The 20,232-nt window shown below is 38.6% G+C and overlaps 1 protein-coding gene across 2 annotated transcripts in view; it reads right to left on the bottom strand.

Annotated features, from left to right (window-relative positions):
- The window catches only part of CHST13 (carbohydrate sulfotransferase 13), a 56,846-nt gene that overhangs the window by 8,477 nt on the left and 28,137 nt on the right, over positions 1 to 20,232 (bottom strand). The window contains exons 1-2 of one of the 2 annotated variants that reach the window (XM_081956615.1): positions 3,437 to 3,507; positions 2,068 to 2,150 (exon numbers count right to left, since the gene is read on the bottom strand). In XM_081956615.1, the coding sequence (XP_081812741.1) occupies positions 2,068 to 2,150; positions 3,437 to 3,497 (144 nt within the window). In that variant the 5' untranslated portion in view covers positions 3,498 to 3,507. Of the gene's footprint in view, positions 1 to 2,067; positions 2,151 to 3,436; positions 3,508 to 20,232 lie in introns of those variants that run through there. The other variant, XM_081956614.1, reaches the window with a different exon arrangement.

The following is a 20,232-nucleotide window of genomic DNA, read 5'->3' as shown; positions in this document are numbered from 1 at the left end:
AAGTTCCTCCAGGCCTTCCTGTCTTCTACCATCCTCTGGAGTCCATTTAAGCTCACGCCGACTGCTCACACCTACTATTACTGCCTAGAAAGTTCACGCCTACTACTGCTGGATGGTGACTCCATTCAGCTGCCTCCTTCTCTGTCGTCCCCTTCTTCTCTGCCCTCAATCTTTCCCAGGATTAGGCTCCTTAATCTCCATGAGATTAAGGCTATTCAAAGTTTCATTTCTTCCCATAATTGGAAACCTTTCCTAAGAAAAAAGGGTGCCTTAGGTCACCATGGATTGCAGCTTGGCTCTTGAAGGTATGACTAACAACAAATTCAGAAAATTCTTTTCTTTCTTGGACTTTATTCTTGATTTCCTGTGAGTTCTGTCTAATGGTGGATTTTTTTTTAAAAAAATCTTCCTTTCTTGTCTCTGACATTTTGTAACACTTCACCTAATTAAAAAGTTCACGAAAATCCCTAAAACTTCTAGGGTCTTTTGCAACATTTTGGTTCTAGGAAATATACTATTCATGTGTGGACTTTGGATATCTTTGGAACTTTCCTTATAAAAATATAAAGCAGCATCTGTTTATAGGGGAATAACCAAATTCCTTCCTCCTAATTATAGTTAAAACAAAGTGCTTATTTGCAGTTTGACTAAAGATATAAAGCCCTCCTTTCAGCAAGCTGTTTACACCGCATGTGTTATATTCATAAAGAGAGACAGATGAGCACATAAGTCAGGGATGGGTGGGCACATTTAAAACGCTTGACACATGTGCTCTCTCATTTAACATTGACCATCCACAGTGGTCAATGCCTGGCATGCACTACCCAATTCTGTTGTTACATCCTCAAAACCCCATAACTTTAACCTTAAACTGTCTACCATGAACCTCACCCCTTTCCTAATAGGTCTGTACGGGGGCGTGCATAAGTGCACCAGTGTGCCTACCGTCCCTGTCCTATTGTCCCCATTTATTTGTACTCATTTCCTGCGTTCATGTCCATGTTTATACTTATACCTGTTATCTCGTACATGTCTGACTAAATAAATAAACAAACAAACAAATAAATTGCTTTCTTTTTGTGCGCCCTGATTATTTTCTTACATCTGCACAACCAAAAGGGTGAGGAAAAGGAAATCAGGAATTCAGTGACTGGGGGCTTACTTTCAACACACAGGGATTATCCTATATTTCCAAATTAGGTGGAGGAAAAACTACCCTAGTTGGCTCTCAAAAGACTTTACAAATAAAATACCTATGTGTGAAAGGCTGTAGGCAGGGTCCAAATCTCCAATTCACAACTTTGTAGCAACTGTGTGGGTAGGGGAGAAAGCTCATGTTTCCTGCGTGCAAAGCAGGGTAGATTAAACATTGATGGGGTTTAAAAATATATATATCTGATTTTTTTAAAATTTAAATCGGATTTTTTAAATTTTTTATCAAATTTATTTTAATAAAATGATTTTGAAGTAAAATCTATCTAAAGATAGTTTTCTATTTAAGATACATTAATAATTTAACTTAGCATGAAATGGAGCTTAGTTATGTAGCATGAGGCTGTATATTCTGCAATATTGGGACTGTCGGTGAGTCAACAGCAGGTCAGAGGAGGAGCTGTTGTGTGACAGAGATGACAGTTTCTCTTTAAAAATTATGATTTAAATCAAGTTGATTTAAACCAAGTCTTTTTACTAGTGATTTAAATCATGGTTTAAATCAAATCTACCCTGATGCAGAGTATTCTTCAGCTATTAATTCTCTCCCTCCCTCCCTTTATAATTCATCCTCAAAGCTGACATCTGCCAGAGCATAGAACAACTCAAAGAAGTTTGGAAGATGTGGAGAAACCCAGCCCATAGAATCGCCAAGAGTCGGACACGACTGAATGGATAACATCATCCTATTTAATAATTGCATTTTATATTTGTATTTAATTGCACTGAAAGCCGCCCGGAGTCACTTTCATTGCCAAGATGGGTAGCATGTACATTTAATAAAGAAAGAAAGAAATAGCCTGTTCTCTTCCTTCATACTCCATACAACCACTTTGCTTTTTGAAGCCCACTTACCTGGTCACCCTTGTAAAGAGTCTGAAGGGGACTTCGACCAGATTTCCCGGGCCAGCTGATCTTCAATATCCTGTCTTCTGCAGCTGGAAAGGAAAAATGGGGAGGAGAGATTTTAAAAATGCATGGCAAAGATTATCTATTTCATGAAAAGTACAGGGTTAGTCATACTTAGAGAAGAAATACAAAAATTAAGGATGAGAACAGCATTCATTTAAATTATTAAATTATTGTTGCACAACCACCCTGCCCTCATGATGGAACTTTACCAAATATCTAAATGGCATCATCTGCCTTTTGTGACTGTCCTGTCTTCCTCCTCAAAAAAGTATTAGGAAGATAGAGGGAAAAGGACAGAATAGCTGCACGGTATCTTTAGATTGCTGAGACTAAGGAAAATCCACAGGAAGCACCAAAGTGAGAAAATTCTCAAAGAGCACTTGGCTAAACTGTATCCTTATATGTGCAGTTTTAGTTGATCTAATAATAGGATTATCTCCCTTGTTCTCTGATTTGTTTCTCTCCCAAAACTAATTATAAAGAATAGCTAGGTTTTGCTTTTTTTCAATAATTATTTTATCTTTGTATGTTCAATTTTCAGTAAAAATTATTATTATATGATTCTCTAACGAGAAAGTTCTGGGTACATTGTTTCCAAATATCTTTGAATTCTTCCAGAGTTAAAATATTTTTTTTCCATTCTATATTAGCAGCCTTCTCCTTTAATTATAATCTTTCTGGTTGCCTCTGGTAACCAGCCTTCAAGGTCTCCTGTTATGTTTTTCTTTCATTCAGCACATTTTCCCAGGGACAGATTTTTTTTTTTTTTGTACACTTAAACTCAACATTTTCTTATATTTGAGTAAGATTTTAAGCGGACTACAGGAACTATTATTATGTTTTTCAAAATCTTACTTCCAGTTAATCTTACCCCTTATGCCACTGAAGAGCTTTCCAAAATCAATATGCTTATTAACTTTTGTTGCTTATTTCCAAGTAAAAAGTTTTTCTTTAAGTTTTAAACTTACATAAAGCTTCTTTTGCTGCAGGTTGAAGGAAAATCACCCCAGTGTAATGAAACTTAAAGAAACTATGGCTTGGACAAAACCTGTCCTTGCTGCCAGAGCTGTAAAATCTAAAATTTGCTAGAGAAAGCATGTCTCCTCACAGAGAAGATCTATGAGGAACACTCGGAGTGATCCTAAGTCCTTTTCTTCATTTGGGAAGCTAATTCATTCACCAGCTCCATTTTTCACCACAGTCATCAACTCTGCTAAAACTAAAGTCTTCAATTCACCACTGCTTCCCTGAACTCCAAGAATAGTTACGTTTTTCTAAATTTGCATATTTTTATTCTTCAACTTTTATTTACTTAATAATTTATTGAAGAGCTGCAGAGCCCCAAATGACTCTGGGAGGAGAAAGATAGGCATGGACTGAAGACAGTTCTGTGAAAAGCAGAGCCAATTGTCATGGCAGAAGGAAGACGCAGCAAGTAGACTGGTTCTTCATTATTATTTTTTTGCTGGAGAAGGAGAGGATTTGAGATCATCCTCAACTACTCCAGACAGTAGCTTCTCTGGCAGGCATAGTACCCTGGGAGATCAGGAAGTGGCCCTCTCAAAATGTGTTTGGTGCCTTTGAAAGGACATTGAGTTTGTATACTTCCTTTTCTAATCACATCCAGAAATGGCTTATCAACTTCTTTTCAGCTATTGAAATTTTTTAGATTGTTAAGTTTGACAGCACCAGTGAATTTCCTTCAGTCCTTAGAAAAAGAAAGTTTTAACTACAAATTTAAGAACTTTGAGAAAAATTAATAAATAGCAAAAGTGTGATTAAGCCTTTGATTTTAGAATGTTACAAGTACATTTGAAATAAGATTGTGGAATTAATGATAAACAATCTCTCTCTTGGGAAAATGTTTTTGTTTTAATTAAAAAAAAACACAAAAATTGGTTTTAGAACCAATGGAACTGGCAAATAAATAGAGGGAACCAGAGAAAACTAAAGATTACAATTAAAGGAGAAGGAGAACTGGGAGAGAAGAGTTAGGTGGTATAATGGGCTCTTTAATTTGACATGAGCTGTTGATCAATGAGTTCTGGAAGCACAGCATACTTAAGAACACTGTGTCATTCTTCTATTAGAATTTATCTAGGCAGGTTTGCTTAGAGTAAGAGATAGCAATACCCTCAGATTTATTCTGCTCTACTTGAAAAAACTAGTCTGCTCTTTCTTGTCTGATCCTTTCTATTGGGTGATTCTTTCCCCAAAACTATGACTTTTAACTTTCCTTAACTCTCACTCCATATGTCTAACTTCCTGCTGAGGTGCCTTTAGTCTCTGCATCCAGTCTTCCTGCATCTAAAAACACTATTAAAAACTCAACATCTTGTTCTCTTTCTGCTATTTATCTGCCTCTGTCTTGTTCTTTTAAGAAAATGTACTTGTGATAAAGTTTAATACAATGTACAGTTAGTCCTCAACTTACAACAACTGAGCTCAAATTTTGTTGTTGTTAAGCGAGACATTCATTAAGTGAGTTTTGCCCTGTTTTGCAACCTTTCTTGCCATCATTGTTAAGTGAATTACTGCAGTTGATAAGTTAGAACAGGGCTTCCCCATTGATTTTGCTTGTTATAAGGTTGACAAAGGTGATCACACAACCTTGGGACATAGTACAGTCGTAAGTATGAACAAGTTGCCAAGCAACTGAATTTTGATCACATGATCATGGGGCTGCTACAAAGGGCATAGGTGTGAAAAATAGTCATAAGTTACTTTTTTTCAGTGCCATTGTAACTTTGACCGGTCACTAAATGAACTGTTGTAAGTCAAGGACTCTCTGTACCTCGTAGCATAGTATGTGCAAAATGATTGAAAAATGAAAAGTTTGTGGAACTGTTGTACAAGGAGCATACAACATATCCACAAACTCCTTTGATAAATAAACCAATAGCCTCAAAAACCAAGCAAATCAGAGGATGGTGGTATTTACTAAAGTTTCTTTTTTAAAACAGTTTTCTTAACATTAGTATAACACTTTCTGAATTAGTTTGACGCAACCTCTATAGGATCCATGCTGAACAATTCAGAGGTTTCTCTGCTCGCTTTTCTCTATTCTTGCTATTCTCTTTTAAGGCAGAGATATCTCAAAAACGTACATGTGCTGGAACTTTTCATGGTTACCATTCAATAAGTGACAGCTTCCAGGAATAACTGCCCAATCCATTCTTACAACTGAGTGATGTTGTTATGCAATGTCTTGTTAAGAGTCTGTTCAAACCACAAGAAACTGTCTGACTCCTTTGTGCCCCACTTTGAAGCTGTGTAGAACGGATTGCATTGGGAAAGAGAACATCTGTCAAGGCAGCTCCACCAAAAAGATTTTAAGGACTGCTCCTATAAATGCTATGAGGATAGGGTTTCTCACTAAAAATGTAATGTGTCCATTTTAGTCTTTTACACAAACGTATTGAGACCTACTACCCATTAGAGAATCTGTGGCATATACCCAGGTCAGTGCTACCTTTCCTCATGAGTACCACGGTAATAGTAGAAGATTGCAAAAGATTCTGATGACTGTTAAATGAAAGCCAAGATCTAATTTGCTACTCATCCAGGTTTTTGTAACTCAGGGGTGATGGCCCTAATAAGAATATTAGAATAGAAGTAGCTTTCATTTATCTCTTCATAACCACTGTCCAGAGTTGCTGCCTCTGTTGACATTCTTTTTGTGATGTACAAAGAGATATTATACTCAAGGAAGGTAGACCACAAGATTTGGGAAATCCTATCTATAGAGACTGTTGATGGGCACGTGGAAACTGCAACTTTTTAATTACTCCATAGCTGTTAAGGAAAGAGGAAGCAAAGATTGGTGATAAGTGCTTTCATCAGCATCAGAGATCAGCAGAAAAGGAACTTAGCTCAACAACATAAACCAAAAAGTTAGCCTACTCTCCTTGCATGTCACAGGACAGCTGATGAAGCAAGCTCCTTCAGCAGCAACGGTTAGTTGGGGCAAGCAACGGATCTATTCACAAGGCAGGTTGCTGCTAAAAGAACAGGAAAGGGGAACTGATGTAACAAACTCAACAGGAAATCAATTTGAGGGCTAGAGTTTAAGTGGTCTGAACAAGTCTCTTTCCCATCTAGCTATAGCATAATGAAATAGGAAGTGGGGTATTGCAAGCAACTGCTATTATTACCCATAAAAGTATAGCTACCAAGATGCAAGTAAAAGCATTTTGGTAAAGTTCTAATGGACATAGGTGACGTAGATGTTTCTTTTTTAAAAACTTGGATGTATTTTAATTCTCTGTTTTCACCTAAAGAATTTAATCATTATCAGGGTAAGATTTAAGGAATTAGACTGGGAAATTTCTGGTTCCAGATAAAGAACTTGATCTTTATCTCACTAGCTCTCCCCAAAGCTATTTCCTTTCCTCTATGCCTTTTCCAGCTATTATCAACAACATGACTGGTATAGTCATTGCATCCATTTTGAATGACAGAGGTGAAGAATACCTATCCAATTTGTAGACAGCTGAATTATAGAGCATGTGCATCAAAAATTACCTTGATTCTTCAGAAAAGTGAGTTGAAACTAACAGGACAAAATTTAACAGACATATGCAAGATTCTTCACTTAAACAAGAAATCGGTTTAATGCGTGCAGGATGACAGCAGCCCATCTTGAAAATTGTACCTATGAAAATATTTGCAAAATATACATAGTTCCTAGCGACCACAAAAACAGCTTGATCGTTAAGGAAAGTGGTTGCTAAGTAAAATTGCAACTGTGCTTATGATCTTAAAATCATAGAGCTGGAAGGGACCATGGAGGTCTTTTAGTCCAATCTCTGTCCAAGGCAGGAGTCTTCATACCATCATGGACAAATGTTGTCCAATCTTTTCTTTAAAACATCCAGCAATGGAGCACCCACAAGTCTGAGAGGCAAGCTGTTTCACTGTTTAAATAGTTTTCACTAACAGCAAATGTCTCCTTATTTCCAGGTTGCATGTCCCTCTCTGCATGAGCTCTCAGACATCACTTCTTGTCTACTCTTTATTAATACCCTCTTCCCTAGAGTAATCTTCAAGGACTGGAAGACTGCTCTTCTGTCTCCTCTCAGACTTCTAAGCAAAACATGCCAAAGCTCCTTTAGCCATTTTTCAAAGGATTTAACCTCCAGCCCCTCATCTTACAAAACTGCTCTTTGCTTAACAGACTTGCCGGAGGTCATAAATGTGAGGGTTGGCTGTAAAGTTACTTTATCACTGTTGTAACTGCAAATGGTCTCTATACAAAGCAGTTGTTAAATGAGGACTACAAGTAGTCCCGAAAAGCACACTGATCAAGAATCAGGAATTACGTGTGGTAGCCAAACATGCTATTTGGATTTTGAATTATTGAAATCCCTGCACAAAGGGTGGCCCTTGATAACCGTATGATTCTAAGCAGACATTTTGAAAGCAGCCCTGAGCAATTTATAACATGAAAAGACAACGAAGAATGAATTAATCAACTTTCCTTTGAAATAATCCTAATTTAGTAGAGCACGTATTTTAAATGGGTTTCACCCAAGGAGGCATTCTCCAGATTGATTGGACTTGCAAACTCTAAATTCTTAATCAGTGTGTTTAGTAGGGGAAAACAACATCATTTTTGCATACGATCTTTATTCCTTGGTATATTCTAAACATTAGCAACATTAGAATCCTACAGGGTTCTAATATGGAACTGAGAAATATTAAATTGCATTTTCTGTAAAATCAAAACTGTGTTTGATCAAGGGATTTTTTTTAAATAAAAAGGCATAGGAATCCATAATACAGACTTCCTCCAATCAACATAATCTTATCAATCTATAGTAAAGTAGTATTTTATTTCGAACAAAAGAGCAGATTATCACATGTAACACTAGTATTGCAAGATACCATTGCTCTGATCCGAAAAGATTCATGAATTCACATGTTAGCTACATTTCCTAATTTAACATGGAAATGATTGCCTTTTTAAAAATAAAAGTTGTTATATTATCTGCTGTTAATGTGATTAAAAATACTGTGTTTCCCCCAAAATAAGACAGGGTCTTATTCTCTTTTGACCCCTTAAAATTAGCGCTTTGCCTTATTTTCAGGGAGGTCTTATTATTTTTGAGGTGTAGGAAGTGGCGGGCATGCTCACCTCATGGCTGCTGCTGTGTTGCAATATTTTCGAGGAGGGCTTATTTTCGGGGGAGGGTTTATTTTAATGCATGCACTTTTTAATGCGATTGGGCTTATTATCTGGGGAGGTCTTATTTTCAGGGAAACAGGGTAACCAACCAGTACTGAATTTTGAATGCCCTTTAAATCTTGATATGACTTAAGCTCAATGTGGGAATTATACTCCTGCCCTGTCAACCAGCCCCCCTCCCCCAAACTCCCAGGCCATGGACTGGTCCTGGTCCATGACTTGTTAGTAGTTGTGGGATTCAAATAATTTAACAACCGGTTCTCTGCCCTAATGATTTCTTCTAACAACCAGTTCATCAAATGGCTCAGAAACTTAACAACCGGTTCTTCCGAAATGGTGTGAACTGGCTGAATCCCACCACTGCCTGTTAGTTACTGGGCAGCACACTTGGAGGTGAGTGACAGGCAAATGAGTGAAGCTTCATCTGTATTTGCAGTTTTCTCTCCAGCACTAGCATCACTGCCTCAGCTCTTCTTCAGAACATCTAGCAATGTATTCTCATAGCAGCACAAACCCTACCATAAACTCTAGGTTGCACGCTCTTCCTCCCCCAACTCAGGTGAAAAAAAGTTGCTATTTTTTGGGATCTGCTGCTCTAAACCTTAGGACATTTCATGCCATATTGGAAAAGGCCATTATGAAGGAGCACGCTCAAAACGTATTGGACACCAAATGCAGTGCACACATTTTCTTCTTCCCCTGTGCAGAAATATAGATATCCTGGCCATAAATATTGAGGTTACAATCATAGGTACAGCAGGATTCTCCATCACTACAAGTTTCCCAAGATTTAAATATCCTGGCTGAAAATCATCCAACTTTTATGAAGCAAATAAGTGTTATCAGACATAGTTGGAGGAGTTTAGCAAAGTCACAGCTGCTAAGTTCCAAGATAAAGAATGCTATTGAAGAAGCAGGACTGCTTCTAGGAGAATCCTTACCTCTGTTCTGCTCATAGCATCTCATTTCAAACTCATTTTTGAGCCCAATTTTGCAATGAAATGAGTTTAACAGAACAAAATCTAAGTTTTCCATTGAAATTCTAGCTCTCCAGGCAAGTACTTTCTTTCCTTTCATGAGGGGATGAAAGCATCTATTTCCAACCATAATACATATCATTTTCAGCCATCTGATGCCCTTCAGACAGATTGAAGTACCACACCCATCACTGACCACAGATTGGGGGCAAAAAAGCACATTTCACTATTGAGATCTAATCTGAACAAGCACTTGTATCCATTTCACACATTTCTCCTTTCTCATACTCCATGTATACACGCCACGTATAATCAATATTTGTTCAGTGCAAAATATAGAAGGGATCAATGACCAGCTGAGACAGAGGCATTGTCTTTCAATCATTTTAATAGGCCTACATCTAGAACGGTGGTTTTCAAATCAAGCAAATTTAAGATAGGTGGACCTCAACTCCCAGAATTCCCAAGACAATTGGCTGGGGAATTCTGGGAGTTGAAGTCCACACATCTCAAAAGTTGTCAAGTTTGAAAACTACTGCTCTGAGAGTAATGATGTTTCGTATTCAGGGACGTACTGGTCCACTGATAGACTGTCTTTCCCGAACCTATGGATGAGAACTTGTGATCCTCCAACTGTTACTGATCCAGAATCCTTAAAATTATTCACCATTGGCCACACTAACCAGGGCTCCTCAAATCATGATGAAACAGATGTTACTCATCTCTGAAGGCATAAACCAAAACAACCACACAAATTACACAGACATATGATGTTGTCATAGCTCAGATCCATTTTACATATATACAAGAAGAGAAATGAAACCAATCAACAATGTTTGAGAAGCAAACAGGCTCACTGTGGCTAAAAGCACAACAATAAAAATCCATATGTCTGTATAATAAACCTAACCAAAATGTTAAGATTTTGAATACTTTCAATCTTTCTAGACCTTTTCACCTGGCATGATTTAGCAAATGTTGATGGGGGTGTAAGGGAGAACTGAATGTTTTGAAGTTAGATATTATCCATGTAGTGAAGATGCCGTCCTAGAAACCAGGAGGTTGTGAATTCTAGTCCCACCATATTAGGAAAGTCAGCTGGGTGACCTTGGACCAGTCACTCCCTTTCAGCCTAACCCACCTCAAAGGTTTCTCATTGTTGTGGGGAAAAAGAAGAGGAGGAAGGGATGTTAGGTATGTTCACCAACATACCTTATTATGTTGAATAAAATAATAAATATGGGATTTAAAAAATGTAATAACTAAATAATAAAACCTACTTTATTGTTCTAATAGAAACCTGCTTACCCCCCCCCCCCCATTTCTTTCCCTCCTCTGTCCTAAACAACTTGTTTTATGCAACACCTTTCCTTATAAATATTTTTAAGAGCCAAAACAATTTAGAGTTTTCCATTTAAGGTAAAATTGACATTGACCCATAGGAATTTCGCACCTGTATACTACATTAATTCATTACATTTGTACATTTAAAACACATTGTTCATAAACCTCTAACAAATTTTGTAAAATGAATGAAACTGGGCAGATGCATCAGATGCCTTTCCCAGTACAATCCATTGGAAAAAAAACCAAAAAACAACAATTAATAGTTGCTAATACACAATTAAAAAAAACCGTTGTAGCTGATTTCATGTTTTTCATGAATGTTGAACATTTTTCATTGTTCACCATTCCTGCCATCAATCTTGCATATTGAAGAAAGAAAAAGGTTCCAAATTGAAGTAATATTCTATTAATCAGCAGTGTTACCATCCCCTAACAATTGGACCACAATAATCCCCTTTAAACCAAGGTCTTGAAATGGGCTGCCAGTTGATTCCTATCATTCTCTTTCAAGAATAGGAAGGAAATCAATCTGAAACTAAGCTGGATGAGTTATCAATTTGACTGAATGGGGTAAAAGGCAAAGAATGAATGTTTCTCTGGTAGCCTTTGAGAGCCTGAATTTAGAAAAGAGCTTTGCTGCCATTAACTATCTGAAACCAGATATTTGGCGATAGCTTTAATACCCAGCATCCAAGCCTGGAGTAAACACCTCTCTAATCTTTCTCCTTACTATCATTTTCTGACCCAGCATTCTGAATACACCTAATAGATGGATCTGGTAACTTTTCCACAAGACCCCAATATTATATTTGGTACTGGTATTATCCAACCAAGAAATCAAAATCCAAGTTTTCAATCTAGTTCCCTCTCTTGCTTCTGAGTGGAGAATCAGTCACAGCTGTACTCCAGTTTTCTCCCTATTAACCCAAGTTTTCAACTTCCTCTCTTTCCTTTCCTACTAAGCATGAGCAAGGCACGGAGGTAGGCCAAGAGAATTGCACAACATGGGTCAATCATGTCTGAATCTTTTCTTTCCATGGAATTGACAGATAATTAGATTCACCCCCAAAGATGGAAGTATAAAAGCAGAAAGTATATCTGCAGTTTGTAGTCAACACTCCGTTCACAGGGAACTTCAGGGAATGAGATGTGTCACCATCTGTGAAAACATATTAAGAATGTGGGGCAGATTAATAAACTGAAGCTCTACATTTCAATTTCAACTGCCTCATTCTACCATCAGAATCCAGTGTGTTATTTAAAAGTATTGACTTTGACTGGATCATTATAATCTCAGGGAAGTTCCATCTGTAGCATGTACAAAATGTTAATCTCTCCACCTATTGGATTCAGCTATCTCTTCCTCTTTTGGTTGCGTTTACACAAGATATAAAAAGATGTTGGAAATTATAGAGTTGCTTTAAAAGCATAAATTATACGTAGCTCTGGTCAATAATTAGTCAGAAATGGAGATCTTGAGAAGTGACCCAAAATAATTTTTTCTTCCTTATTACAGTACTCCTTTGCTGTTTTGAGAAAGAGTGCTACTTTGAAGAGGAAAACTTGTTGGCTGTTTACTTTTATGCCTTAGCTTGAGTGGGGCTTTTAGAATGCAACAGTCAGTAAAAGATAGAAAGAGAGAAAATGGCCTTCTCTGTTGGAGTTAAGTCATTAAAAAAACCATCCTTAATAAATTGTTGCGTTTTGCCTGAGCCCTTGAGGAAGGTATGGCCACTGTATTTCAAACCAGCCTATCATTAAAGTAAAGGTAAGGTATGTGTTTTGTATGCAGACAATTCCAGATTCATTTCCTAGCATCACAATGGGGGGAGGGATGAGAAAGAAATCCTTGTGCAAAAAGAATGAAAAGTTCATTCAAATAAAAGAATGCAGTAAGTAAATTCAGAAAGGGTGTCAAACTGGCGGCCCATGAACGGGATGCATGATACATGGGCCACGCCCACCCTGGCTCCACAAAGGCAAAAAACGTCATATGTCACGTGATGTGATGGAGTCTGACACCCGTGGTTTAGATACTTAAATAACTTAGCAATGAACCGTAAATGGCCATGTGTAACTATGCTGCACACAAGCGTTATCATTTTCTAATCCTACTCCTTGATTTATAATCCCTGTACTATAAAAATACAAGAAACAGGAACCCTGATTATTTTTAAAGCATATATTGGTTATGTGAAGTTTCATGTTTTAAGTCACTGAAATCATAACATCAGATGCCCACATGAGTAAAACAAATCTCTATAGCCATACCACATTTATGTGGGGGATAAGCAGCATTCTATGGTAGAACAAAGTAAAAGCTTAAAACTAAAAATAAGGTACTGGAACTGCATAATATTCTTGGCCTGTGATTATACATTAAAAAAAAGAATTGGGAGTTGCAGCAGTATTGTGTATCATTTTGCCACAGCACCCTTCCGTTGCTATGGCTCAGATGGTCTTTTTAGAGCCTTCGTCATTTTTGGATTGAGTTCAGCCCTAATTGCACCATTGCTCAAGTTCAGAGGCATCCTTGGGAGGTTCTTCTCCACATTCCATAGAAGCAAGAAAGAAACAGCTGGCTGGTGCCTCCTCCTCTTCCCCTGTAGCGGCTATGTAAGAGAACACAACGTCATCTTCAGTTCCCAAATGGGCAACTCATGGAGAGTTATGGGACTAAAATATGATGTGGTCCCTCAGAATTTTGCACACCTCTAATGCAATCCTCTGCATGGAGTAGGTCCCAGTGAATTAGTTGAAAATAGGAAAAGGGCTATGACTATGACAGGTAATTAGACATTTTGATGCATTAAAAAAATAAATGGAAATCCAGGGGGGCGGTGCCAGTTGGCTTTCTTACCATCTTACCATTGCTGTCTTTCAGTTCTGCTACTTAAAAACGTGCAATACTGCACAGTTCTGAATGGAAGAAATTCTACCACATTTTGGCAGTCACCAACCTACATTGCCCTTGAAGAGAATCTTTATTTTTAGTTATTGGTCTTCTCTTCCTGCAAATTCATCTGTCTCTAGACTGTAGGCATTTTTCTTTTTCCAAGAAAGACTGGCCTGACTGTGGCCTGACAGCTAGCTGAAGTCTGAAAGGGCTGGGACAATTTACCTAGCAAACACCCTAGACTTAATAGCTGCAATGGGATGCTTGCAAAACCAATACTGGTCCAACACACACTTATTTCTCTTCCTCCTCCTATTTTCCCCGTAACAATAACCTTGTGAGGTAGGTTAGATTGAGAGTGACTTGCACAAAGTCATCCAGTTGGCTTTCATGGTTAAGGTGGGGCTTAAATCTAAACTGGCTCTAGATAAATTGATAAAATAACTGATTTAAATGGTCACATGGTTAAGACTGCATTAATAATATAGATCCAGAAACCTATAGAAAATTTATGCAACTAGATAATGTATATATTTATCAGAGAACAAATATCTGTGTTTAAGTACCAATGATATGGTCTTCAATAGAAAGCAGCACATAATGAAAGAATATGTGGTTTTGAAGAGATACAAACCAAGACTTTTCTAAGGGCTGGGAGAAACAGAAGATCACATCAGAGGCATGGATGGACCCAAGAGCTGCAAATGTTACTCTTATTTTAGAAACGTAAGTGGAAAATGTGGTTACCTAGAATCTGTGGGTAAGCCAGCTGCTTCTTGAGAGTAAAGATCCCCCCCTCCCGAGATCTGTTGCTTGTTATTTTCTTTTGGGGGAAAATATTATGTGATGGCTCTGTTCTCTTTTATTCTTGTCTAATTTAATATATCAGAGAAAATTTTTGATTCTTTTTCAATTAAAAAAAATGTGCTGTGAATATCAGCCTCACATCTTTGCAGGCACCCTAGAGACATCAAGTCATATATGTCAGTGTGAAATTCAGTCCTGTCTGCTCTCGCAAGTGAACACGTCATCATACAAATGCCTAAATCAGGGGTGTCCAACCTTGCCAACTTTAAGACTCGTAGACTTCAACTCTCAGAATTTCCAAAGTAGCAAGACTGGCTGGGTAATTCTGGAAAAGGAAGTCCACGGGTTTTAAAGTTGCCAAAGTTGAACACCATTGGGCTCAACGTTCTTTCATCTCTAAGGCATTTAACTGACACTGCCCAGTTCAGTGCCTCATGTTTTCTGTAATGAAAGCTCTCCAGTTAGAACCATGGTAGGCAGACCGCACTAAGAACCTAACTCCACAGAAAAAGGTAAAACTTGTATTCTTGCAAATCTGAAAAGGGGGAGGTCTTTGATGGATGTTCATGGTCTCCAACTTGATTTTTTTGACTGCTCCCTGTAGACACTGCTGTTTGCTGGATTTAAAAAAAAAACTGAAACCTTCAGTTGACGGTTAAGTCAAAGAGTAGAATGGAATGGGAATGGAACAGAACAGAACAGAATTGGAAGGGACCTTGGATGTCTTCTAGTCTAACCCACTATTCAGGCAGGATACCCTATACCAGTGATGGCGAACCTTTTTCTTACGGCGTGCCAAAATTGCATGTGCCCACTCAATATCCCCGCCCACTTGCACATGCGCGCACGACACCCTCCCCAGGCTCCGGAGGCTTTCCTGAAGCCTGGGTAGGGCGAAAACAGCCTCCTCCGGCCCTCCAGAAGGGTGAAAGATCAGCTGACTGGTGTGCATATGTGTGCCAGATCTGACAGCTGGCATGCCACCAAATATGGCTCCGTGTGCTACCTATGGCATGTGTGCTATACGTTCGCCATCACGGCCCTATACTATCAGACAAATGGTTGTCCAATGTCTTCTTCAAAACTTCTAGTGTTGGAGCATTCACGAGTTCTGAAGGCAAAGGTGTTTTTTCAAGAGGCAACTGGACTTTCTGGTTTTTCTTTGAAAACGTTTTGTTTCAGCGGAAGAAGCTTGTAGGATGAGAAGCAAAACATCTTCAAAGAAAAATCAGAAAGTCAAGTTGCCTCTTGAAAAAGCACCTTTGGTACATCCGTGACCTGGATGACTGAGAATTTCATAGACTTCTGGAGGTAAGTTGTTCCACTGATTAATTGTTCAAACTGTCAGGAATTTTTTTCTTAGTTCTAGGTTCCTTCTCTCCTTGATTCGTTTCCATCCATTGCTTCTTGTCCTGCCCTCGGGTGCTCTGAAGAATAGCCAGACTCGCTCTTCTTTGTGCCAACCCTTGAGATATTGGATCACTGCTAACATGTCACCCTTAGAACTTCTTTTCATTAATTTGATAATATTTTTCTACTTCCTTAAACAGAGACAGATAAACATATAATTATCACCAACATCTATAATCCTGATATAGATGTTGCAACATCAATATCAGAATTATAGACCAAACATCCATAATTCTAAGAATACTGTTCGTTGAAGAATTATTTGGGACTGTGTTGTAAGTCCTCCTCCACCTTATATTCCACTGAATTAGAGACGCATCTGCATCAGTCATTTGTTATTTTACTATTCTGGACTTAAAAATTTCAGATGCTATTGCTTAGGTAGTGATTCTTCCATTGCTCTCTTATTATCCCTTCCTTACCAACTTTATTAATTTTAATGTTAATACTTATGATTTTAATATTTTAATGTTTTATGTTGTTTTTACTCTATTGTAAGAGATGAGTAGCATATAAAATTAATTAATTAATTAATTGATAAAGTCATCCTCCTTACTCTCTACATCCCAATATACCAAAGGAAACTTGCTACTGAGTCCATGTCAAAAGTCCTAGTGTCTTGATCTATGTCTTGATAAGTGTCCATGCAAGAAGCCCTAGTGTCTTGGAGAGAGAAACTTGTTGTAAAATTAGTTTAGTACATTTCATATCAGGAAGTCTCTTTCCACATTTGCACACTTGTCCTTTCAGAAACAGCAGTCAACTACGGATCTTAAGATTAACTGTCCTATGTGAACAGTTTAGACAGAAAACATCTTCTTTCTTAGCCTGAACCCTCCATAGCTAGTGAGATCTTTATTGGCTTTAACTAAAATATCTGGGAATCCTCACAAAGACATGTCCTAGTGGCTCAGGTTGGAAAAAAGGTCATTTTTCAACTTCTACTTAGTTCAATATAGAAAACTGTATAGATTTAATCCAGCAGATAAGATGTCACTGCCATAAGGTAGAGATGGCATTTCATAACCCTCTCTTGCTTAATGGAAACTAATTCAAGGAGAGATCAATCCTAGAATTAAGGAGAAATTTCCTGACAGTTAGAACAATTAATCAGTGGAACGACTAGCCTCCAGAAGTTGTAAATGCTTCAACACTGGAGGTTTTTAAGAAGAGATTAGATAACCGTTTGTCTGAAATGATATAGGGTTTCCTGCTTAAGCAGGGGGTTGGACCAGAAGACCTTCAAGATACCGTACCTTCCAACTCTATTATTCTGTTTTTACTCTTTTTTTTTTCTTTCTGATGAGTCCAACTCTCAGCCATGGGTAGAACCAAATAAAGAAGAGGTACTAAATTATTTCCAAAGTTGCATTTCACATCAAAATTGTAATAGGATATTTATTACCCTGTTTCCCTGAAAATAAGCCCTCTCCCAAAAATAAGCCCTCCCCCAAAATATTGAAACACAGCAGCAGCCATGAGGTGACCACGCTCGCTGTCTCCTGCACCTCAAAAATAATAACACCTTCCCAAAAATAAGGCCAAGCACTTATTTCGGGGGTCAAAAGAAAATAAGACCCTGTCTTATTTTCAGAGAAACACAATATTTCAGCCACATGGATTATATTGTACTTCTTGTACACGTGAGTTTGACACAAGTTCTGTTACTTAGATGAATACAGTGATCATCCATATAGTTCCATATGGCTCAGCAAAGAATATTTTCCTCTTCATTTTCCCAAGAAACACTATATTGGCTGTGTTGCAATTTTCTACTTTACTAAAGATCAATAAACATAATGCAATGCTTGTGAATAAATACATAACATATATTACATGGAGCAATATGTTACAACTTAGGAGATTCATATCTCTCCTTTTCCCAGATGTGTCTGGCGCATAAAATAATCACAAACTAATTGCAAACTGTCCACAGTGTTGATCACCTATAAATTTTGGCAATCAAAAAGATTCAGTGCAGTAAGAGGGGGGAGGGAATTGACTGTTGTTTGCAAGACAAAAGAAAATGCAAGCGTTTTCAATATTGGATGGCTTATATGAAGGCAATAAATAAAGAAGCCTATGAATTTAGAGACAGCTGTTCTGGCATGAGATAAACCAGTATTGAATAAACAAAATTCACTTCCAATTCAGAAGTCACTGAGGGTGTAGGGTAGGCAATTGGATATGAAAGCTGTGCAAGTTTGAATCAAATAAATTAAACTTTGAGCTGCACTGAGCATCAACAGTACTGTACATACACACACACACACACACACACACACACATTTCTCATAAATCTATGAATTAGTCCAGTTTTTGCTTTGCTCTCTTTTGAGCGCATGCACATATGAATAATAAGACAGCTTTTGGAATTAGAAACTTATTGACCACAAAATGTTCCTTCTCTCACTAACTGTTTCCTTGTTAACTTTATTAAAGGAAAACAGTTACGTATACTCCAATAAAGCAACTCCTCGAAGCTCATCCTTCCCTTTGCCAACTCACCCCTGCCAAGAAGAAGTTTGGCTTCTTCTGAATTCCTGGAGATCCTACAGATGGTAAAACATTTAGCAGAGTTACTTCCTGGCTGATGCGTCCCTGACTATGAAATTATGCTTCTGATCAGCCATATTGCTATAGATTTGATGACTCCTTGGTTCATACTCTACTGCCCAGGAAAGGGGAGTGAAAATTCATTTGTGGGAAAGAGTATTTGTTAATAATTTACTTATTAAGAATCTATTATTATTTTTAAATGATTTTGATGGAAATAACAAGTAGCAATTCCAACAGAAAAAGATATGTGCAAATAGGGAAATGAAGTTTTTTAAGAGGAAGAGATGCTTATAATCTATGAGCTACTCTAATCAATTATTGAAAGCTACAGAGAGTGCAGAATTGACTCACCCACTTTCTCACTGTGGAAACCCAGTATAGCAGAGTGTTCTCTAACCTACAGGGGCTACATTGGGTTGCCTGTTGGGATGGGGTTCAATTCAAAGTGCTGTTTATGTCCCATGAAGCCATTTGTATAGGCATGTACAGACACACGAACACACACATATACTGCCTGGGTGGATTGGCACCATGAAAACCCTGGTTCAAATCCTCATTCCTCTAAACAGGGGTGTCAAACTTGTGGCCCGTGGGCCAGATGCATCATGCGCTGACCACACCCTCCCCCGGTTTAGCAAAGGTGGGAGAAGTTATGATATGCCACGTGCGACAACAAACGTTGCAAGTTTGACACACATGCTCTATAAGATCAACAGAGATACTTAAATCAGCCAAGACCTCACAGCAAAAAAAGCAAGTGGTTAGCTGGGAGACGCATGAAATAAGGCATTAAATACAAGGGCATACATGTCTTCATCTATAGCAGGGGTGTCCAACTCAAGGCCCTCAGGCCGGATCCGGCATGCGGGATGCTTAAAGCCAACCCATGGGGCCGGCCTGGAAATATTAAAGGACTGGTCCGAGGTGCCTCTGGCAGCTAAAATGGGCTGCATGTGGCCTCCCAGTGCCTCATTTTCACACTCCATGGCCTCCTGCAGCACTCTGCTGGCCAAAAACGGGCTAAAAACGGGCCCAAAACCAGCCAGCAGAATGTGCAGGAGGCCATAGAGGGTGAAAATGAGGCACGGAGGGGGGGGGCACAAGGACCCCCACGCCTCATTTTGGTTCGCAGGGTGTTGCAGAGGCATCCATCCCACCCATTCCCTGGCCCGCAGAAGAGAACTACAATGCTGATCCAGCCCTTGAAGAAATCCAGTTTGACACCCTTGACCTTTAGCATTACAACAGAGGCCTTAGCAGATGTTTTCTATGACACTGCTATAGAAAGGTGTGGATTGTTGAAGTAATTGTTATTGGCCAACTGATATTTTCAGCAGAAGATATTTGCTGGATCTTAATATTGATCTTAGTTGGGGTTTTAGCAACAGCCAGGTAGTTTGAAATGTATTATCAATTACATCATGTCAATTATCTGAAGATGCATTGGAGGCCTATTCTGCTACTAGAAGTGGACTCTAAAAAGTTTTTTTTCTTTTTGAAATAAAATATAGCAGTAGATGTGGTACAGAAATGTGGTTTTGGGTGCAACTGGATAGAAAGAACGTTGGTCTTACCTGAACGTTTTTTTCTGGAGTAGTGGAGGGAGGGGTCACAGCAGGGTTAACACAGCCTGATTGGTCCATTTGACTGAGAGAAAACTTCTTAACCTTCGCCTTCTCCCGTTGGTTCCCAGTTTCCGCGATGTCACGGCCAGCATCTGCAAGCAAACACAAAACAAGGACAAGCCCCCCCGGGGCCTCCCGATTCTACACCTCCCGGACCCTGTCTAACTAACTAGGGCGGGAAATGTGACCCCTCCCTCCACTACTCCAGAAAAAAACGTTCAGGTAAGACCAACGTTCTTTTTCCAGTAGAGTGGAGGGAGGGGTCACAGCAGGGACATACCCACGCTACGTCCCCGGGCG

This window comes from Natrix helvetica (assembly GCF_964273705.1).
Source record: "Natrix helvetica genome assembly, chromosome: 1".
Classification (NCBI taxonomy): Eukaryota; Metazoa; Chordata; class Lepidosauria; order Squamata; family Natricidae; genus Natrix; species Natrix helvetica.
This window is presented reverse-complemented; position numbering and strand designations above follow the sequence as displayed.